This window comes from Mixophyes fleayi, chromosome 5 (genome assembly GCF_038048845.1).
Source record: "Mixophyes fleayi isolate aMixFle1 chromosome 5, aMixFle1.hap1, whole genome shotgun sequence".
NCBI lineage: Eukaryota > Metazoa > Chordata > Amphibia > Anura > Limnodynastidae > Mixophyes > Mixophyes fleayi.
This window is the reverse complement of record NC_134406.1, coordinates 218,094,700-218,119,120: the sequence shown is the minus strand read 5'-3', so window position 1 is coordinate 218,119,120 and position 24,421 is coordinate 218,094,700. Positions and strand designations below refer to the sequence as shown.

Here is a 24,421-nt window from a genome sequence, read left to right as displayed (position 1 = left end):
AAAAATGCCTGCATGTAATAAAGTATGCAAAACGCTACGATAATGCAGTGTATTGTTACTGCTAATTAAAATAAACAAGTAAGCCCCGATGGTTTTCCACAGGATAGTGTCATGTCCACTGATAACAGCAGCAATAGCACGTTTCATGTATAACCACGCTGCTACCAGCCAGTGGCAGCTTCTCTTTACAGACACAACGTTATAGGCAGCGGGTAAAAGCGATTGGGTGAAGAATCAGGAGCCGGCATTTGGCTGTAAGTATAAGGAGAGCAGAGTTATAGGCACTACAGGCTATAGTCTACAGCGCTCTGTGACCTGCTGAGGGCGGGCAACAATTCTTAGTGGTCATGTACTTCTATTTGCATTAGCATTCGACAGTAGTAATAAAGAGAAGTAAGTCAGTGCAATACACAGTCATTGGGGCAGACCAGAAAGGGAGTTCAGCTTTTCAGCCTGTTGCTAGTATCACAATCGCATGTCAGTGTCCAGGAAGAGGGTTTCACAACTTTAGTTGTAGCTATGCGGAAGAAAAGTGCTGTACTGTAGTGCCGCCTTCTGTCTCTCACTGCAAACACACCCTGTGCCCAAAGCATCGGTCTGGGCAGCGGCTAGAGGGCATATACCAGTGTGATCAGGGGATGGCAGGGTCAGGAGATAAGAAACTGGTGACTAAACTGGTGATGGCTGGGGACTCAAACGTCGGAAAGACATGTATTGTGAGCAGGTACACGGAAAACACCATTCCCTCCTACATTTCCACTGTGGGTGAGTTAAACATTCTGCAACTATTGGAGCTGTCAGTAAGTCATTTGCAGAACTTGCACAGTTTAGAATGAAGCCAAACTTATTTTAAAATGGGAACGCGTTTTATAAATTATATTTGCTGCATATATAAAGAACTTCTTAACATATATTTGATACGTACTCCACTTAAAACATGCATTTGTTGAAGATTGTGCATTATGGTGTATAGTCTGTTTCAGTTGATAAGTTTAGATCCATTTGCTTTATTATGCTGTTGTTTAATGCACAGAGTGTCTACATTGTGCAGAACCCCACATTGCATAGTCCTCTCCCTACAAATGTCTATTGCACCCTACCTCACAGCCCCCTAAATGCTTATAACATCTATTGCAGATATCCCAGTTTGGATAGCCCCACCCACCTGCAAAAAAACTCCAAAACAAAACACATTTATATAACCCCTACAAGTGCATAGATGCTACCATGCATTACTCAGTCGCACCCAGGGCCGGTGCTAGGGTCCATGGCGCCCTAGGCAAAATCGGCGCCCTCTCCCCCCCGCAAAAATCGGCGCCCTCCTCCCCCCTCACCCCGTCTTTTCTTACCTTGTCTCACCACCGCCGCCTCTCTGCTCCGTCTCCTCCCCTCCACTCACTGACACTAGTAAGTGGAGGGGAGGAGACGGAGCAGAGAGGCGGCGGTGGTGAGAAATAGCCTCTTCCGCCCCTCCCCATGCATCTGAATGCTGTGCGGCGGCCGTAACAGGTATGGTCAGCGGTCGCCGTACAGTTTTAAAATTAATTTCCAGTTCTGTGGCGCCCTCCAGAGCCCGGCGCCCTAGGCAAGTGCCTAACCTTGCCTAATGGGAGCGCCGGGCCTGGTCGCACCAGCACTCTCCCCTTAATTATTTATTTCAAGCAAAGAGGATCTGTGCAGGCAGGATCCTAGCAATATGGTCTATTATTCTGCTCTCCATGTGATGTGGGTACTGTCTGGAGGTTATAGGCTGGAAGTTCAGCATCAAAATAATCAATGCTTGGATGTAATTAACAGAAGAAATTGCAGACATACAGAAGAATTCTGTAAAATACATCACAAGGCACATACGAGGTACATGGATGGTGGCCAGACATGAAGTAGAGAGGATCCTGACTGAGAGCCTACTCTAGAGGAGGGAGGTGAACAGACCCTAGGAACAATTAGGACAATGAAGTTTAGTGTTGGGTGATGAGGTAATGTGGAGAGACATGGAGGGCCTGAGTCATTAAGTAGAGCAAAGCATAAAAAAGGAAAAAGGAGTAACTTTCCACCTTGGCAAAACCATGTTACGTCGGAGGGGGAGGTAAATTTAAAATATGTGGACAGATTTATATTTGGGATAGGACTTGTCCTAGATCAACCTGAAATTTAAGTGTAAAAATAAAAGCTATCAAGTATTTGTCTGCTAGATGAAAGAAAAAACAGCCAGTATTTAAATTATGTGCAAAATAATAAACTCATTTTCACCCCATTTACTCCTTTTTTTTGCCCTACTTTCCTTAATGACTCAGACCCGAAGAGTTCATAGAGTAGAGGTACATAGTGGTGGAGCAGATTATTAAAGTACTAAGCATATGTCCATGATAATGTGCTGGGAGGTGGAGAGGTAAAGGTTGATTGCAGGAGAAATGAGTGCAGCAGACAGGTTGTCCTGCAGGGCTGAGTGCAGAGCTGGTAGTAAATCGCTGCATCGCCAGTGTGGTGGTAGAAGGCCCAAGTATCATAGCAGGCCTTGGAAGTCACCCTACCTCCATTAACAGACAGTAAAGTCACACGAGAATACTTAACTATAGAAAAATAAATGACTGCCAGATTACCTACCTCATCAGAAGTAAGCTTGAAATAACTTGTACTGCAACTCAACAGTGAATAGTGCACTGGAAAATATTTTATAAAAACATAACTATATATTATCATATTTTATTGTATGGTCTTTAACTTGTTATTCATTTTCATTGTTTTATTTATTTTTTTAAGAATCAACAGTTTCATATTTTTTGGTCAAATACAGTTTGCACAGCATGTTTTATCTGTAATCTCTATTATTTCATGTAGCGTTTTATGATAGCACAGTCTGAGATATTCATAGGACTGGCTGCAGGAATCTCTTATAAAGACCTGTGCACCAGCACTAGGCAGTGCCAAATTCTTCTGCTGCCCGAAGTGGCAATTGAAATTGCAAACCTCTTACTGAAGCTATTTTGTAGGATGAAACTAAAAGCTGCTGTTTAATTGGAGACACAGCATTTCCACTTGAACTAATCAGTCTGCAGGGGAATAATGACACATTTCCTGTTAGTCACAAAGCTTGACCTGCTTGACTTTAAATTGGAATCATGCTTTTCCATAAATACCTTATTTTGATTCTTCTATTTAACTATAAAGGTACTGTATAGGGTTAAGTTAACTTAATTTGTCTTGGCACCAGAGAGTTGAAAAAAAAAATGGCTAAAAAGTTGCTAATTTGTCACATCTTTTTATTTGGAAAATCAGCCCAACTCTCCTTATTTCTATATACAGTCCCTCTTTCTCACTGTTTGCCTTTTGTGTCTGTAATTTGAGACTTATAAACAGCAATTCCATGAAAACAATGAGGTGTGTTTTTAGCATAAATCACTGGCAAAAAAAAGCCTTTTCCATGGATTGTTTCTTCAGACTGCTGTTAATTATTTATAATTTTACAGAGTTTCCACAGTGTCGTGACACTACCATGGCAACCACAGTCACAGTCAGGTGGCCTCTCTACTCTAGTGGGCTTCATTTAAGTTAATAGCAAATTCAGCTAAAGTGATCAAACTTGCACCTGGACAAACCAGGTTGTGCTGCAAAGTGTGCAAATGCAATTTTTTTTTTTCTTGCAGGACAAATACTTTATGTTTACACTGCTATTTAGAGGTGAACTTGCATGTCCTACCCCCCCAAATTTAAATCTGTCGCCGCATTATAAATTTGAACCCGCTGACAATGACATGGCTTTGCCGAGGTGCAAAAATTGCACTTTCTAGCAGGATTTACTCCTGACTCTATGGAGGAAATGCAATTGCTGGCGATGTGCTGCCAGACATCACTGTGATATCCGGCTACGAGCATTGCTGGCCATTATGACAGGGAATCTCTGCTCACTTCTTCTCACACCTCTATAGGTTGCAAGGAAAAAGGAGCGGAGATTCCAGCCAGACACAGCGCGCTGAATTGAATCTCCCCCTAAATGTGGCCCTTTATGCATATAAAAGTCTATAAATATAGTTTCTAAATCGAAAATTAATTTTACAATAAATTTTATTTTTGCAGGTATTGATTTTAAAACGAAAACAATACAAATTGACGACACGGAATTAAAACTCCAGATCTGGTAAGTTTTTATTCTTGTTGACAAATTGCTTATAGCTTTGACATAGAGTAAGCTTTGATGCTCTTGGCTTTGTTACACTCTCAAAGCACTATTTCTGGTGTGACTTGCAGATTTTTAGCACACAGAGGTAAATTGATCAAACTGCGGGTTTTGAAAAAGTGGAGATTCTAGTTCTCAGATTCTAGTTCTCATTTATTTAGTACATTCTGCAATAATGACAGCTAGAATCTGATTGGTTGCTATAGGCAACATCTCCAGTGGGATGTTACCTACTCCTCTGCAGCTTGTCTCTTTATTAGGAATACCTCTACGGAGTCAGACATTGCAAAAACCTCTCATTTCTCAGGAAAATGTTTTTCAGGGATACAGCAGGACAGGAGCGATTCCATACCCTAAGTGTCAGCTATTTCCGTGGTGCTCAAGGCTTTGTTCTTGTTTATGATATCACAAATCCAAACTCATTTGAAAACACATCTTTATGGATGAAAGATATTAAAATGGTAAGAAAAAGTAACAGGTAAGTGATATAATAGCAAGTAAAACAACAGTTAAAATGTAAAATATTAGAATATATAGGCCCATTTGCTAGTCTAAATAAATAAACTGCTTTATCTATCTCTTAGAATACATATAATCAAGCAGAGATGTAAATGACAAGCCTACTCAGTACACAGGTAGCAATAAGGAAAATCACAAGGCAAGGGAAACAGTAAGTTGATGAGTTTTAATAGCCACATGCTTATTTTGATTGGCCGTTGCTTAGGAACAGGTGAATCACATCTACATCTACAAACTCATTTCGACCCACACTTCCCCCTGCCACCTCACTACCACTCTGATTAGCCCGTCGCCCTCCTACCTCCAGGATTGTGCTCTGTTCACTCCCTATGTACTGCACTGCGGACCATTTATGGCGCCTTATAAATTAAAGAGAATAATAATAAATAAAACGCCATAAGAATAGTATCTCAAGAACTGCAGTTTAAAGCATAACCGTATCAGTGGCAGGCAAGCAAGGCAGTTTTTTAGGCTCCCAAGAGCTCTCCTCTCTGGCAGATACGGTAACTTATTTAGAAATATTCTTGAGTCAACAATTCTTTCACCACGTATCATCTTCTCCATCAACTCTTAGTGGATGGGGTACAGGATATGAGAACCTAGTAAATGGATTCTCTCTGCAGAGTTTCAATAGACCTGAGTGAAAAACTGGATGCATTTTTATAGGAATTTCAGGCGAAAGGTCACAAGGCTTATTTGCACTAGGATCTAAAGAGCCTAATAAACCTTTCACACAGTTTTGAAAATTAAATCTTTAATTTCATGTGCTGAACAGCTAAACGTCATCTCTTACATGGTAATCAGAGAGAAGTGTCTGTTAGACGCTTTATAGCATGCTTCTTGGAGTGTTGTATGATGCAGCTCTTGGTTCTTTTGGAAGTTTGTCAGTGACAGTTGGGGTAGAAATGTCAACCAGGAATGGAAGCTGGATTGCATGTAAAGCATGGAACTATGTTGATTATTATTAGAAGCAAACTGCTGTAGATAAGGTGTCCATCTGGTGAACTTGTAGATAACGAATAAGGCATCTCAGGTATTGTTCCAAAGTTTGGTTTGTCTTTTAGATTGCTTTCCTAGTGTCCAGCAAATACTTACTCAAGAGTTTGAAGTAGGTTAAACTTTGAAAGTAGACTTATTGGAGGAACACAGTTTTGTTCTGAGCACAAGTGGCACAAAAGTTCATATAATTTAGGATTTCCTGATAGAATTTAAGCTAGGGTGGCTTGTAGGTGTTGAATCATGGACAAAGTGCAGTAACTTGACCAGACATTGGCTATTCCATTCTTGCATCTTGGTAAATAAGACAATGAAATAGTGAATACAATGAATCCACCTTGATTATTTGACAATCTTTTGGCTGGTCTGATGAACTCTCAAGTTCTGATGATCTGTAAGACCTGTTACTGGATGAAACACTCCTTCAGGTAGATGCATCCGTTCAAAGAAGGCATTTATTATGGCTTGTTCTTCTATAGTATAATTTATTTCCGCTGATGACATCTTGACGAAAACAGTAGGCATAAGGATATAATATAATTTTAGATCTAATAGTCTAATATAATTTTAGATCTAATAGTCTAGGAAAGGACACCTCCTACAGCAGAATCAGGTGTGTCCATGTCGGCATTTCTGGATTAGATTAGACATTAATAATACCAGAAATAAAGACTTTTAAGAGGTACAAGTACAGCCTCCACATCAGACCAGTTAAACAGAAATCTTTCTGAGTAAGTTGGGTGATCATCACAAACTGATCCAAGAAATCCCATACAGTGCTGAACACGTCTAGGGATCGAAGGGCATCACTGGATATTCATACTGCGTGTAACCATCTCCAGATAATTACATTCTCTATAGTCAATACAGGGATGGAGATGTTGAAGGTCAGATAAACCCCCTCAGCTGTATTCTTACTCAGAATAAACATGGCTGAAAGGTATGGGAGCTCCTGACAGAAGTTCAATCGGACAATCCTAGGCATTGTTCTTATCGCTGACATCTTTAAATTCATGATACCGAGGAAGCAGTCTCACTGTCCGCATTTGTGACACCTTGTATACCCATGAGGACATAAGAGAGTGTCTCAGGATGACAGTAGCAATATTCAGAGGAAACGCCAAATCCCTTGTCTTCCATTCAATGCAGAGACTGAGTCATAAGCAAAGGTAGGCCAAGTATAACAGGGAACTGTGGGGAACACATGAAAACAGATGTGAACAATCACTGGGCTCCACTGACAAGTCCAGCAGTTCTGTCTCATGAGAAACAGGACCGCAGTACATTGGTAAACTGTCCACAGTTTCTATTATCATAGGTGATGATTTGGACCTGGACATGGTCAGCCTATCTTTATATTTCTAGGATATAGAGATTAGATGTTGTGTGATGGAATGAATTACATTGGTATTGTCACTCACCGGACTGTGAGTGCTTCTTCCCGGACATTTAGGAACCGTGGCCGTCCTCCATCCTGAGGGACTGCGCATGCGCAGCCCTTTCTATACCTCCAGTGTATGTTCCTTTAACTTAATTGGCAGATCAGGCAACCTCCCTATATTAAGCACCTGTGGTCAACACCACGTTGCCTGATCTTGGAGTCTCATTCCCCATGAGTCTCTGAAGGTGTTCCTGTGTTTCCTCGTTTATTCAGCCCAGCTGATTCCTGTGGTTTCCAAACCACTTCTACCTCTGTGGTTTCCAAACCACTTCTACTACTGTGGTTCCCATACCACTTCTACCATCTACTGTATCATCGTGACTGTGAGCTGATTCCTATCCGCTGCCTCCGTGCACTACAGTCTTCTAACCACTTCAACTCTACCATGTATCATTGGGACGGTTAGCTGATGCCTATCCGCTGCCTCCGTGCACTACAGCCTTTCATTCACATCCACTCACCTGTTCATGATTGTGACTGCCAGCTGATTCCTATCCGCTGCCTCCGTGCACTACAGGCTTCAACCTGCAACTCGTCTGTGTTTCATCATCGTGACTGTTTGGCTGATTCCTATCCGCTGCCTCCGTGCACTACAGTCTTCAACCTGCAACTCGTCTGTGTTTCATCATCGTGACTGCTAGCTGATTCCTATCCGCTGCCTCCGTGCACTACAGTCTTCAACCTGCAACCCGTCTGGGTTTCATCGTGACTGTTTAGCTGATTCCTATCCGCTGCCTCTGTGCGCTTCAGTCTTCAGCCCTTGTCAACTCTCCCGTGTTTCCTTGAGTCTGCTGCCACTATTGCTACCCGCTACTCTCCGTGATCAACTGTTCCAGTTCAACTCTGCTCCGGTGTCCCATCGTTACTGCACCTGCTGGTTGCTATTGGCTACCTCCGTGTTCCCGCAGAGACCCGCTGCTGTTACTTCTCAGCGCTACTCATCCATCTACTGCTGATCCGCTCTCCACGCCTTCCTGTGTTCCCTGCTGGTCTACCTACCTGTGCGCTGCACCTGCTAGACCACCGCTTCACCCATCCAGGGACTTTGCATCCTGCCGGCCTCCTGCCGTTCAGGTATCTCTGCACTCCTGTCTGACTGCCTTCTCCTGAACCACGGTATGCATACTTCCCATTGACTGTGCTGTGTATTGCATACCTTGCTGGACTGTGTTGGTTCTCCTCTGGAGTGTACTATCCGCTGAGTCTATTGCCATCATTGACTGTGTTATCTCATGCTGGATTACTTCAAGAGACTTTCTATATTGGCAGTGTTGTTCAGTCATTTATACATTTATATTGTGCATATTACTGTGGATCAAAGTCAAGGTGCCCGTGTATATATTGTGTTGCAGTCTCTCCCCGTGCACCTCCTCACAGATATATTCAGTGGTACAACTTGCTAGTGGCAGACCACTGACCCCCTGTTTACAGTTTCACCTGTTCCAGTATCCTCTCACATAGCAGTGGTACAACTTGCTAACGCAGACCACTGACTCCCCGGATACCTCCACTTGGATTCCATTCCTTCACTCAGACAGCGGTACAACTTGCTATCCGCAGACCGCTGACTCTCATCACCTCCTCGTTTCTGTTGGACATTCCTCCTCACTATAGCAGTGGTACAACTTGCTACCGCAGACCACTGACTACCTTCACGTGTCCTTTGTCCATACAGTTCCTCGTGTATTACTACCTCCATATTGCCAGTGCTGCTAGTCATAGACTTTCCTGAGCATCTCATCATCTGCTATTTCCTGTTCCGTGATCACCCTGCTACCAGAGTACCATATTACCACCTATACTGCTCTGGTAAGCCTATCACCTGGTGATCCCTGGGTAAAGACTCCTAGTGCCCGTGACAGTAAGATCAGGCCATGACAGACCCAGATACGGAACCTACAGCCAAAGAGATGCTGCGGCATCTGGTTACCCGTATTGAGCAACAGGAAGTTCGCCAACGGCATTTACTGCGGTGTTACCAGGCGTTAGCTTCCCAAAGAACGTCCGTGCAAGATGCCACAACTACTGTTGATGCTCCTGTGCCTTCCTCCGTTTCCCCAGTGCCATCCCAGGTGTTTACGGCTTCCACGCTTCACCTGCCTACTCCGTCAAAATACGATGGAGACCCCAAAACTTGTAGGGGTTTTCTTACTCAATGCTCAGTTCATTTTGAGCTCCAGCCTCAAAATTTTTCTACCCATCGTTCCAGAGTGGCCTATCTTATTTCATTGTTTTCTGGACAAGCTCTCGCATGGGCTTCTCCTCTGTGGGAAAGAAACGATCCATTGTTACAGGATAGTGCCGAATTTATTTCCACGTTCCGAAGTGTATTCGATGAACCAGGTCGTGTTACTTCCGCTGCATCCAGCATTCTCCGTCTTCGCCAAGGATCTCGCACTGTGGCTCAGTACGTCATTCAATTTAGGATCTTAGCCTCTGAACTTCAATGGAACACTGAAGCATTAATTGCCGCCTTCTGGCAGGGGCTTTCCGATAAAATTAAAAACGCACTGACTTCACAAGAACTACCCTCCTCTTTAGAAGATTTGATCTCTCTTTGCCATCGGGTAGACCTGAGGTTTCGTGAAAGAGAACCTGAGAAAACAACTTCGGTTAAAACACCTCTTCTCTCAAATCCTCAATTTCACCCAGCTTCATCTCCGGTGATACCCATGGAGATAGGTCGCTCCAAATTAACTTTAGAGGAGAGGGACCGAAGAATAAAGAATAGACTTTGTATCTATTGTGCCGATTCTACGCATATGCTCAATTCTTGTCCCAGGAAATGCCGGGCTCTAACCAATACTGGGGAGATAAGGTTAGGGTTCCTGGAGTCCTCTCCATCTTCTACGAAATTAAAAGCCTGCGCTTTTGATGTTACGATTTCCTTTGCTACCAAATCCTTTGAGTCACAGGCATTGATTGATTCTGGAGCAGCAGGAAATTTCATTTCTAAATCTCTAGTGAATCAATGGTCTCTACCAGTGATCACTTTAAAAACACCGATTACTGTGACTGCTATGGATGGATCACGTCTCATCAATGGTCTCATCACCCAGAGTACGTCTCCAGTAACGCTTCAGATTGGTGGGCTACACCATGAAGAGATTTCGTTTTTAATTCTTCCTGTTACGACAAGTCCGATTGTCTTAGGCCTTCCATGGCTTCAATGTCATTCTCCCCGGATTGACTGGCGCACTTCTCAAGTTACATCTTGGGGAGCTGAATGTCATCATCGTTGTCTCTCTCAAATGGTTTCATTCAAAAGACAGCATTCGTCTATTTCACCAGGTCCTCCTCCACAGGATCCTTCATCTACGGATCTGTGTGATAAGGTTCAGTCTGAACGCCTTCCTCTTCATCGGGCATTCGTGACGTCATCGGACGTTGAAGATGGATCTCAGGAGTCATCTTCAAAAAGTCAAGTGCTGGTGGTTCCCGGTCACCATCCATCTTTTCCGGAATTTCCTGCCCTCCCGCCCACCCAAGTTCCTGCTGTGGAGACTGCTTGTCAGACCTTCAAAAATATCTGGTCTCAGGTCAAAACCTGTTTAAAGAAGACATCTAACAAATATAAGTCTTTCGCAGATAAGAAGAGGCGGGCTATTCCACCACTAAAAATTGGAGATCGTGTCTGGTTATCTACCAAAAATATTCGTTTGAAGGTTCCATCTATGAAATTCGCCCCTCGTTTTATTGGTCCATATAGGATCATTCAAGTTATCAATCCAGTATGTGTTAAACTTCTTCTTCCTAAGAATCTTCGGATTTCCAATGCCTTCCATGTGTCCTTGCTCAAACCTCTCATCAACCGTTTCTCGACTCCTCCCTCAGCACCGCAGCCAGTTCAAGTTCATCAGGAGGAGGATTTCGAGATTACTGAGGTATTGGATGCAAAAATTTCGCGAGGAGTCCTCCGTTTCCTCGTTCATTGGAAGGGCTTTGGTCCTGAAGAGCGTTCATGGATCAAAGCTGAAGATCTTAATGCTCCTGCCCTTCTGAAGAAGTTTTATTCCAAAAATCCGGACAAGCCCGGTTCCAGGCGTTCTGTGCCCACCTTTAAAAGGGGGGGTACTGTCACTCACCGGACTGTGAGTGCTTCTTCCCGGACATTTAGGAACCGTGGCCGTCCTCCATCCTGAGGGACTGCGCATGCGCAGCCCTTTCTATACCTCCAGTGTATGTTCCTTTAACTTAATTGGCAGATCAGGCAACCTCCCTATATTAAGCACCTGTGGTCAACACCACGTTGCCTGATCTTGGAGTCTCATTCCCCATGAGTCTCTGAAGGTGTTCCTGTGTTTCCTCGTTTATTCAGCCCAGCTGATTCCTGTGGTTTTCAAACCACTTCTACCTCTGTGGTTTCCAAACCACTTCTACTACTGTGGTTCCCATACCACTTCTACCATCTACTGTATCATCGTGACTGTGAGCTGATTCCTATCCGCTGCCTCCGTGCACTACAGTCTTCTAACCACTTCAACTCTACCATGTATCATTGGGACGGTTAGCTGATGCCTATCCGCTGCCTCCGTGCACTACAGCCTTTCATTCACATCCACTCACCTGTTCATGATTGTGACTGCCAGCTGATTCCTATCCGCTGCCTCCGTGCACTACAGGCTTCAACCTGCAACTCGTCTGTGTTTCATCATCGTGACTGTTTGGCTGATTCCTATCCGCTGCCTCCGTGCACTACAGTCTTCAACCTGCAACTCGTCTGTGTTTCATCATCGTGACTGCTAGCTGATTCCTATCTGCTGCCTCCGTGCACTACAGTCTTCAACCTGCAACCCGTCTGGGTTTCATCGTGACTGTTTAGCTGATTCCTATCCGCTGCCTCTGTGCGCTTCAGTCTTCAGCCCTTGTCAACTCTCCCGTGTTTCCTTGAGTCTGCTGCCACTATTGCTACCCGCTACTCTCCGTGATCAACTGTTCCAGTTCAACTCTGCTCCGGTGTCCCATCGTTACTGCACCTGCTGGTTGCTATTGGCTACCTCCGTGTTCCCGCAGAGACCCGCTGCTGTTACTTCTCAGCGCTACTCATCCATCTACTGCTGATCCGCTCTCCACGCCTTCCTGGGTTCCCTGCTGGTCTACCTACCTGTGCGCTGCACCTGCTAGACCACCGCTTCACCCATCCAGGGACTTTGCATCCTGCCGGCCTCCTGCCGTTCAGGTATCTCTGCACTCCTGTCTGACTGCCTTCTCCTGAACCACGGTATGCATACTTCCCATTGACTGTGCTGTGTATTGCATACCTTGCTGGACTGTGTTGGTTCTCCTCTGGAGTGTACTATCCGCTGAGTCTATTGCCATCATTGACTGTGTTATCTCATGCTGGATTACTTCAAGAGACTTTCTATATTGGCAGTGTTGTTCAGTCATTTATACATTTATATTGTGCATATTACTGTGGATCAAAGTCAAGGTGCCCGTGTATATATTGTGTTGCAGTCTCTCCCCGTGCACCTCCTCACAGATATATTCAGTGGTACAACTTGCTAGTGGCAGACCACTGACCCCCTGTTTACAGTTTCACCTGTTCCAGTATCCTCTCACATAGCAGTGGTACAACTTGCTAACGCAGACCACTGACTCCCCGGATACCTCCACTTGGATTCCATTCCTTCACTCAGACAGCGGTACAACTTGCTATCCGCAGACCGCTGACTCTCATCACCTCCTCGTTTCTGTTGGACATTCCTCCTCACTATAGCAGTGGTACAACTTGCTACCGCAGACCACTGACTACCTTCACGTGTCCTTTGTCCATACAGTTCCTCGTGTATTACTACCTCCATATTGCCAGTGCTGCTAGTCATAGACTTTCCTGAGCATCTCATCATCTGCTATTTCCTGTTCCGTGATCACCCTGCTACCAGAGTACCATATTACCACCTATACTGCTCTGGTAAGCCTATCACCTGGTGATCCCTGGGTAAAGACTCCTAGTGCCCGTGACAGGTATGTGAGTCCCTGGACTTTTCTGATCTGCTGTAAATGTTGTCCTCATGGTTAGGACCATTAGCTACATACTGACCAGGTGTCACGATCTGCCTGCAGCATACTGCTTTGCCTGGCAGCTCCTGCCTCCTGGACTATCAGACTTTATCATTGGTGTTCATTTCATGTGTTTGCAGCAGTACCTCTGATTACCAGAGGTGCTGCTATTGTGCCTGTTGTGCTCCTAGTTACTTAGGAGTTAACTCTGCTTCACTATTATTCCATTCACCTGGGTGTGTTCTCATTTCCCTTTATATACCTGTCACTCCCAGCACACATTGCTGGTTATTGATGTCATATCCTGTTGTTGCACCCTGTGGATTCTTCCTCCTGCCTTGCTCCTGTGATCATGCTGCATTGGGATCCCAACATACATTCTGCGGCCCTGTTTTCATCTGTGAACCTGGTACTTTCCTGTGCATCTCCCTGTACTTGCTGCCTGGAATCTTTCCACACCTCCTGTTTACCTGCAACTGTGTATACCTGGTAATTTCTACAAGACCATTATTACATCATCTGTTCAGTCTCTCCAGCAATAAACATTGTTTGTTTTTTCACCTACTATGGCTCCTTAGCTGTATTTCTACATTGATCCGTGACCACCGGGCTTACTGTGGTACATACACAGATATTCAGAGCATTTTCTGTGCCTCTCTTCAGAAGCGAGGGGTCTGAGTCAAGTCATCCAGACATCTTAATGAAATGTTGATAGGGACTGTTGGTCTTTTAGGCCTAAATTGTGACAGTTAGGTAAATAAATCTGTAATTAACCAGCAAAATTACCTTGAGACTAAATACTTAATTCCTTGCCACCTCTTTGGTACATTAATGCAATTTGGATCTCTCACTGGATTATATAATTTACTTTAAAGGCTAACTACAGGTAATGGAATACTATGTTATTAGCCATATAAAGCTATAAATAACTTACATAGTTGTAACTGTTGACTTTGATACACAAAATGAAATCAATTTATTAATGGCAGCAGGTGCTAGAGCAGGAGGAGTTAACCAGTGCCGTTCTAATAATAAATAACATGCAGAAGCCTTAATTACATACATTTGCAGACATATGATAAGCTACCTGCCACTTCACTGCACTCCTGTCGTTGAATAGCCATAATTCTAAACAGGGAGAGCTTCTATATTGGGTCAGATGGTCATGTGTTTTTAAATTGAGAGCTATCTTACCAGTTATGTATTGTGAGGCATGTACAGGATCAGTAGCCGACAGGGAATGCTGAACTTTGTAGTGTCAATTTGGAGGCTATGCCATAGTTGCCAACATTGGCAGCTTATGTCCCGGGGGGCAGGTGGGTGTGTGGGGGCGGGGCTCAAAGAATTGTGCCATTAGCCACGACGCCAATAAGCCCCACCCCCTCCATTTACTTTTCCACAGCCGGTCAGGAATCGGGAGAATTGCCCTCTCTCCCGGTAGTCCGGGAGACTGACCCAGATTTCTGGAGTCTCCCGGGAGAGTTGACAAGTATGGGCTCTGCCCCTATGTAATCAATAACTGTTGCAATAAGTACAGTAAAGCTTTAGCATCTAGAACCTTAAACGTGTCTATAACATTGACCCTGTGTCCTAGAACACTATAATCTATATATAGTATTTATGGAAAGTGCTCATTTTAAAATTGCACATTTTAAGGTTCACCTGTTAAAAACAGCAAAACAGATATCTGTTCATATATCAACTATACATTGTAGGGCATTTGTTTCCATTGATAAGTTTTACCAAAGTGTTTATCTCAATCTCCTATGTACTATAATCTACTTGCCATTCCCAGTAATTTGATTTGGCAAGAACTGAAAGCCTGTAACCGGTTCAGTATTCTTGGACTAAATTAATTCTGAATGAAAATGCAGAAAAGTGTCAGACTTCATATTACTGGCTTTCAAAATGTAAGTGCTTTCTGTTGTAAGACTGCCTCTCATCTACAATGGACGTGTGCTTTAGTGCTTTCCAAAAGCTATCCATTTAGAAAGTCACTGTCTCTTTGCAATTTGCTTTTGTGATTCAGAAAGCTGGTGAAGAAGTGGAGGTAGTTCTCTTGGGAAATAAGTGTGACATGGAAGACAAACGTGAGGTTTCAAAAGAGAGAGGGGAAAAGGTAAGCATTGATTATCTCTGCATATAAAAGTATTTGAGTTAGCTGGGTACACTGCATCTGTAATGCGCCTGACCATGCAGCTCTCTCATTAGGAACTAATGTTGCTTAGAAAGGAATGGAATTCTCATTCTGCAATATTGATTGCACCTTTTTGTTAAACTGCAAGTTTGAAAAATGTCTTTTAATTCACGTATTAAAGTTTTCTCCATTGTTTAAAACTTTGGAAACTTATTTATTAGCCATTGACTTTATTTGTTACCTTCTTGGAAATGTGATATCCTTATTTGGGATAAAATTGACACTGACATCCGCCTCTCTTCATCATCATCATCACCATTTATTTATATAGCCCCACTAATTCCGCAGCACTGTACAGAGAACTCACTCACATCAGTCCCTGCCCCATTGGGGTTTACAGTCTAAATTCCCTAACACACAGACACACACACAGACTAAGGTCAATTAACCTACCAGTATGTTTTTGGAGTGTGGGAGGAAACCGGATCACCCAGAGGAAACCCACGCAAACACGGGGAGAACACACAAACTCCTCACAGATAAGGCCATTGTCAGGAATTGAACTCATGACCCAAGTGCTGTAAGGCAGAAGTGCTAACCACTTAGCCACCATGCTGCCCACTCCTCCTTGTAATGCACTCATGGATTTATGTCTTGTATGCTCCTGGAAGTTTTGCTGATACTGAAAACTAAGGGATCCCTATATGACCCCAATGCCATAGCTATTAATATGTACCACTGCAAATAGCCAGGGCTGCTCTGGAGCCCCGCGTTGACCCCCCTCCTCCACAAAGTATTTTCTCTCCCCATTAGCAGCCTAATTCTATGCGCACAGCGATATCCCGGTGAGTGATCCAGCGGATCTCATTGACAATAACCAGCAACACCATCCTGAGATTTTCACAGCTTAATAAAGTAACAAATGCTGCTGACCCCATAACCTTGTAAATAGAGTCCCTTTCCTTCTGCCTACTTCTACGTCAGTTGCCAAAACTTTTCTTGACAGTTTGACAAAGTCACAATTGCACTCCTCTTCCTAGTCTTGTGCACTTAATATTCATTTATTCCTAATATACAGGTCACCTCTAATGCGTATTTATATAACACAGCCTCATTCCTCAAGGTGCAGTATATTATAATGGATATCATATCAAAGCACCAATGATATTAAGACACATCTTCGCTCCTTTATTGTGCAGATTTTACAACAGAACAAACACTCACAAGTTTTGGGCTTGAATGAAACTTTATGGTTTTATCCAATCAAAAGCAAATACTCATTACCCTATGATTTTAGTGTGCTGGACAAAATGATAGCTTTCAGGAGCTAAAGTTACAGGCAAATATGAATCACAGTTAGGGCAAGATATACACAAGCTAGACAGACATGTATCTATTTATGGCTGGATGAGACCGTAGTATTTTAGAAAAAATGCTGATGTTTGGGCCACATTTATTGGAATTTATAATATGTTTTATTGCATTATGGTAACGTATTGTAAAATAAAGACACAATCAAATCGTAATATGTACATATCTGTTACAATTGAACATATCTTAGCAGCATTATTATAAGTCAGTAAATATTATCTTTATATGATTTCAATTGTATAGTAATTATGAGTTTCAAAGGATAAACTTGAGTTTTGATTTTTCAAGTAAGTGAAAAGAAACAATAAGAGGAAAGGGTTGGGAGGGAAGGTAAAGGAGGGGTAAGGAGTTGTGGGGCCTCTTGTGTAAGCCCAAGTATTAGTCATATTAGGATTGGTGGGTCTCCTATTAGTGGTCTTGTTACTTAACCAACTCGTCATGTGAAAGCAGGTTTTAATTGTGACTTGATTATTGCAGAGAGTGTTTCAATTAAACTTTCCCAAATCAGAAGAAATAGTGCGATTTTTGTTCTTTATGTAAAGCTTCTTCTAGCCTGTCCATTTTCCGGATATAGAATAGCTTCTCCTTGAACAATGACATAGAAGCTTGAGCTGTCTTAATCCATTTTTTGGCTGCTGCTATACAAATAAGTGTCCCAAATCAAGATGTGTTCCACATCCTTCTAAGTCTATTCCATCAACACTCTTGACTCTGCAAACATGAGCTTTTTACTTCCTTTTATTTTTCTCATCGTTGTCATAGGTATAAAATAGCCCATATCGAGGATATGGGTACAAAGTCTTAAAGTGCTGAGGTGGTATAAACCCTAAGTTGAAGCCAGAATTTCTCAGGATAGTCCCATAAACAGTGATAAAGTGAGGCCGACATGTTGGTACATTTTGTGCATTTAGTCAGCAGTGTCTGAAATACCAATAGATTGATAGTTAAAATTTATTTTTATTTTATTTTACCTGCCCTTTACTGGCGGGCCTCCTTAGTATATATAAATGAGAGGGAGGGCACAGATTCTACAGGCATTACGGTATTGTAAAAATAAAAATATTTCCAGTCAGTGTAGCTTTGATTAAAGAAACATCATAAATGCTTCATTTTTTGTTTTTGACAAACAGCCAACTAGACAAATCATCAAATATTTTCAAAGTGTCCACAATTTGTTTTGGTTTTTTTTGGCATGCAACACAGGTCAACTTTAATGACCAAGTGAGAGGTACTTTGTTTGAATGCATTTGTCTTAAATTGGGGTTTTACATGGTATGTATTTTAAATAAGAGAAAACATGTATAATTCTGTTAGAACTTATTGTGTATGAGTTTTTGTTTTTAAAGTGTAGATTAAATAATTGATGTAAGTCAGGATATGAAAAAACAACCTTTCAATCATTTTTGTATGTGTGATTTTTTTACTGCTTAAGTGTTAAGTGCTTTCATTGACTTAAAATTTGTAAAAAATAGTTCTCAAAATGTGTCTGATTTTACAAGTTTTACATGTTTCTATTTAAAACCTGCTGCTTATTAGTAAATATGAAAAAATAAAACAGAATATCTACACAGCAATACAACACAAGCTGGATTTTTACCTTTTATAATGCATTTTGCATGACTATCAATGTTTACACAACTGATGCCTTAGTGATGACTTTGGTCACTAGTGAACTGATGGGCTGCATGCATTCTTGTTTAAATGTTATTAGTGAAGGAACGCTGGATACACTTATAAAGGCATACAAGTATGCGTAGTAAAAATTCTAAATATGTACAGAAAATATCACATTGACTATCACATTGACTATCCAACTTTGGGGGGGGTTAAATCAGGAAAGTATAAGATTAAAAAAGGGTTAACTAGAAATTCATGCTGACTTAGTAAATGTCATTTGAGTGAGAATTGTGTCCTGAAGTTATTATGTAAACCCCAAGGTTCCTAAATTATGCAGTATGACTTTGTGGACATATTAATAAAGCAAGTGATATATCCCTTTCGCTTGCTAAGAGGAGGGGGGTGTTCCGGTCAGTTGGAAGTGGCGGCAGTGATGATATGCCCTGATTAGTTTGCTTTAGTTGTTCCAGAGACAAAGGCTGCACCCTCTAGGATAGTGTTGAACAAATTGGTCGTATTGGGGGCTACAATGTTGACAAATGTTTTATAAACTTGCGGCGTAATACCGTCAGGGCCTGGGCTGACACAGATGTCAGTGCTGCACGCATTCTTATATTTATTAGTCCACACCACAGAATGGCTGCACATGGTGCATGCTATGTGACAAGTGATAACCCGAACACTTCAGACACACTGCATGCACTTTCTAATGTAGAACTCCTAGGCAGCCAGAGATTAAAGCTAAAAAAAAACACTTGACATATTACCATAATGTTTCATTTAAAGAAGTGTCTAAAGTGGTGCAAAAGTGAATATCTCGTAAAAATAGCTGCATCTGCACAGCTGGATGTGTGTCTGTGGTCTAACCTGCGCTATATTACCGTCATATGAGCAGAGCATTGTCATTCCCAGCAGTAAGTGGACTCCTGCACTTAGGACCACAGTGAGCAAAATCGTTCTCATTCTTGTGACAAAATACTGGGTTATAGACACCTATGTGTTATTTTGGAAGTGTTGCCATTGTCCCTGTTGTTAAGTAGTGCAAATGTTTGATATTTCAAAAAAAGTTACTTTTGTACTGAGATGTTTTGCCTCTTTCACTTACAAGAATGATCTTAATTATATCATTAACTGTATAGTGCATCAGGGATGAATTTCAGTCAGGTGTACAGACCCATGGACTGATTTATTTGCTCACTGCTAAAAAATGAAGGTAAGAGCAGTTCCCATGTTTCCAAATCAGAATTGGTGACCTGCACATGCAAACTTTGCTTTATTCATATTATTCTGGTTCTCAATGGAATAACAGTGAGGGTGTAGAGAGGGTGCACTGAACACTGAGGCCCATCACCAAGGGGCTCCACAAGCAGTATAGCAACAGTGTAGTTGTCTGTAAATAAGTTACACTTATTCTCATTATAAATGATTTGGATCCTGATACAAGAAAACTGTTTTTATCATGACATTAGCTTTAGTGTTGCGCTGCTTGGATGCGCTGGTACTGCAGCATTTGACAGTCAATCATTCAGACAGCAGTGAATCTTGCTTGCAATGGAGGTAAGGGCAGGCTAGACGACCTCCACTTATTTTAAGGTAAATTACATTACCAGCTCACTTTCTGTGCTCTGTCATAATCAAACACATTCAACAGGAATACATACTTCTAATAGGTGCTTAGAAAGCCTAGCAAAATTACTTCTTTCTACCAAAAAAAACCGATCTACAAAATGCCTAGTATGGGCGTCCAATTAAATACAACGCCAATAAAGAATTCACCAACCTCCCCACCAAATTCTTACAATGCACATATTCTTATCGAGCTGTAGAAACACTATAAACTAGCAAAACAAAACCCTTAATATCCAGTGCCTATATATTGCTCACTACCTAATTTTATGCTTAATAAAAAGCTCACCCATACAAAAAAACCCTTAACCCATGTGGCCTAATTCTCCAACCCAGTCTGTGTAGAGATTTTCCATCCTGCATTTTATGGAAACGTTGAGATGACAGCACTGTCTGAGTAATGATGGACAATGGGAGCAGTATAGCTCACTATAGTTGTTAAATATACAAACAAATTACATTTTAAATGGAGTCTAGTACCACTCCTTGCTCCACACTTGTATATTTGTGGAGGTCCACCCTTTGGTTGTTCAGTAAAGCAGGTTCTGGTCCCTATTACATTAGGGCACCTCTGCTGCAACAATGGGTCAGATCTGCTGGAGGACTCCCGAAAGACTGAAATGACAGCTTGCACCTGACCTGACTGGACAAGTGTTGCAGCCATATAGCCAAGCGCTTGCTGTCATTTTTCCCCTTGTGTCTTGTTCATTATCTCTTCAGCAGCATTACAGCAGAGCACTCTGTCACAGTAAGTGGCCATGTCGTAAAAAATGCTTTAAAATGGGGAAAAGTAGTTTGTGTAAAAAAACACCCAAGAAAAAACCCTTTAATCAATGTTGGCTTCAGTAGTTCTCTTAAATCAATACAAAATAGGTGATAGGAGCTCTCTAATCTGTCTTTTACTCTTCTTGCAATAACACTGTAAAACATTAAGAATGTCGGTAATACTTACATTTAAATAACATAACAAATTAATTTTGATGTTGCTTCACTTTAATTGTACAGACATAACTGCATTATTCGTTTGTCAGACTAAACAAATTTTCCTTGCAAAGATGCCTTTACAATCTGCAAATCATCAGAAGCCATGTAACCGATTTGTATATAGTAATGTAATATAGTTAATTTGAGCCAGGTTCTGCTAACTTCATTATTTGATCATCTGGAAGTGCTACAACCTTTGAATAAATGTAGAACCTTTGTACATGTGGTCTGGAGCATTCAGGCTTGTGTTAACACCATACCAAGGAGAAAATACATCTTCAATCCTCAAAGACATAATTGTTGCTGCTCATTGAAGGGTTATGAAGCCATTTCCAAACAAGTCCATCATAACACTGTGAGAAGAACATTGAAGACAACAGTTGTCAGTTTGCTGTGTGTCTGCAAATTCTACCAAAGATGCTCTGAGAAATTGCAAGAAAAAGTTACATTCTGGTACCCATAGGTCTTTGTCATAAAAGCAAATGTCACAGTTCATACTACCATCTTTAAAAGATCAAACAAGCCCTTTCTCTCCAAAATAAAAATAAAATTTCAGTACAGCTTAGGCTTGCAAAGTTGCACCAATATGAAACCCAAAATGTCTGGAAAAATGTCCTCTGGGCAGATGATCCCAAAGTGGAATTTTTTTTATTTGGTTTTGCCAAAATATGACAACATGCCTTAAGACCAGAGTGACACCACAAGAACCTCATACCAACACTCAAGGATGGTAATCTAGAGGTGGTGATTTAGGGTTACTGAATCATTGGGTGTATTTGCTTTTTTCACACTTGGCTTCTATGTGTTTGCTTTTTTTTTTGTTGAATAAATAATGAGAAAGGCAATGTGTTATTTGTCAAATGAGATTAGATTTACAAAATGTTGAGACTTGGTGAGGACTAGGGGCCTGATTAATTAAGGATCTTAACTTAAGAAACTTCTTATTTCAGTCTCCTGGACAAAACCATGTTACAATTCAAGGGGTGCAAATTAGTATTCTGTTTTGTACATAAGTTAAATACTGTCTGTGTTTCATGTAGCACACAAATATCTACTTTAAATTTCAGTGTACAAATAAGCTATTAAGTATTTGTGTGCTACATGAAAAAACAGTCAGTATTTAACTTATGTGCAAACATGGTTTTGTCAAGGAGACTTAAATAAGAAGTTTCTTAAGTTAAGATCCTTAATGAATCAGGCCCTAGATGCTTATTAACTATATCCTGTTATGTAAAACACTGAGGGTGTACTTTCTTTTTTCACTGTACATGATGATGACAAGGACAATGTATGTCTAATGTACAGAATAAGTTTCGCGTTATCGAGATGTACCATGAGATATTATCCCACAGACTATATATCATTAAGTAAAGCTAGTGAGTATAAGTAAATCTGCTATTTACTTTCTGGAACAAAACATTTGCTCATTGCACATCTGTTTGTTTTCTAGCTTGCTTGGGAACATGGGATACCATTTTTTGAGACAAGTGCTAAAGAAAATATCAATATTGAGAATGCATTTTTTATATTATCAGAGGCCATATATGCAAAGGTGAGTGTTGTACAAATTCATACATCCAGATGTGTCAAGGCTTTTGAAACCCTCAAAGTATATATATATATATTACAATTCTCTCCAGATATAATTTAAAAAAAACTTATCCCCTTCACTACTAAGGATTAATGTGAACATATGTAACTGCTGTTAAAGTAGACTTCTACCTAAATCTATTTTTTTTATAATAAACCGCAAGTACCAGGAGCATCATTAAAATTTACTGGGCATTGTACCAAATTTCTGAAGGCAAACACTGCTCCTCTATAATCAGATGATAGTCATACCCACCAAGGTCCTAAAGTAATACCCAGCACTGCAACACAGCATATTTACGCTCAGTATCTGAGTTGAATTGAATGAGCTGCTTTGTCTATGCATGTGATTTTACAGGAAGTAAGAAATGTCTGATTTGTTAGATGCCGTGGTGTAATAACAATGACTAGATACTTAAAGTAGATGTTCACTTTCAGAGATCTGATTCATCTCATTTAGTTGGGGGATCCTCCCCTGGAATACCTGTGCTGAAGCTATTCATAGGTATTTCAGTCCTCCACACTAACCTGTTCAACATGCAGAGATGCTGCCAGTTTGCTTCCTTCCCAAATAAATTTGCCATGCCATCATTTTTGAAAGCCTCAGCATGGTGAATTATTTATGTTGGAACTTTCCAATGTAGTAACAGGGATGATCTGGTGGGGTTCAAACTGGCTGGGCCACTTCATTTGAGGAAAAAGTGTAAAATTGATGATACCCATTTATGTTTGGAACAAATTCTCATCCCTAGTATTATTTGTCAGTGTTCTTTCCAATCTGTGCACTTGAACCTGCTGATTAGATCTGTACTTTGCATCATAACACATCCGGGGGTAAATCTATCAAGCTGAGAGTTTTCCTGCGGGTTTGAAAAAAGCAATCCGATTCTAGCTATAATTTATTTAGTAAATTCTGCATAATGATAGCTAGAATCTGATTGGTTGCTACAGGCAACATCTCCATTTTTCAAACCCACCAGAAAACTCTCAGCTTGATACATTTACTTTCCCGATGTCTATGTAAATAATATTTTGATGTATAAAAAAACTGTTCTGTTATATCCTTTTCCTTTGCACCAGGGGTGCACATCCTTGTTTGGTTCAAGAGCCAGATTGGGAGATTGTATTCAGTTAAATGGGCTGCAATAAAATGTGAAGGTGCTTACAAGTTTAAAATACATAGAATTACCCAAAGGAAAGACCTCTTTGCCATACATCCCAACATTGTGAAAGTCCACATGGGGACAGTCTCAGACCCACTGTCTGCATTATTATTATTATTATCATCACTCTACTTACCTGTCCTGTGGTGAGGACAAGATTGCTCCAAGGCATAGTTAGTAAAACTTAGTCTCATAAGACTTTGATCGTGTCTCACTGGCAAAACTTAGCCCCTTCTGGCTGCAAATCAGAGAGCAGGCGATTAGTTCTGCACTGTGGCTGTGGATTGTGCTCTATGTTTTACACTCTGCTTCCATCTCTTGGCTTCTTGTGCTTATTTTTCACAACTTTGTTCTAATTTGTTATGCAATCTTTGGTGTGCCTGATGTTTTATTTACCTATACTACACTTTAATGTCCTTAAATTCATTGTTTCCTTTTTAGAGGTCATCATTATTGATAGATCGAAGCGTGGTGAATTTGCAAGAATCAAAGAAAAACCCTTCATGTCTGGCTTGTAGGTGACAGAGATTTAATCCACGTTCTAGCGCTGAAAATAAGTTCAAATGGTGGCGCATTCAATGCACTGAAAGGAAGTTTCAAATGGATACCAGAGTAGTATTCTCTAACGTTACCCTTGATTACAAAAATGGCAAAAGCTGTCAAGTATATAATATGTATGTATGTACAAAGTGATGCTTCCACTACTGCACTAACCATTGCTTACAATGCCTTTGCATTGTAAAAGATATTTATGTATTTATTTTCACACTGCCACAGATTCCTGTATTAAAAGCACTATA

The 24,421-nt window shown here is 41.2% G+C and overlaps 1 protein-coding gene across 3 annotated transcripts; it reads left to right on the top strand.

Moving 5' to 3' along the window:
* The first annotated feature begins 408 nt into the window (after positions 1-408).
* Positions 409-24,421, top strand: LOC142158989 (ras-related protein Rab-10-like). 3 transcript variants are annotated; one of them, XM_075213471.1, is made up of 6 exons: positions 417-765; positions 4,075-4,135; positions 4,482-4,635; positions 15,163-15,252; positions 22,319-22,420; positions 24,063-24,421. In XM_075213471.1, exons 1-6 carry the CDS (start codon positions 639-641, stop codon positions 24,141-24,143), a joined length of 615 nt encoding a protein of 204 aa, XP_075069572.1. In that variant the 5' UTR covers positions 417-638; the 3' UTR covers positions 24,144-24,421. The 3 variants fall into 3 exon arrangements, with proteins under 3 accessions (XP_075069574.1, XP_075069572.1, XP_075069573.1); XM_075213472.1 differs by having other exon boundaries at positions 422-765; positions 4,497-4,635; XM_075213473.1 differs by lacking the exon at positions 15,163-15,252 and having other exon boundaries at positions 409-765.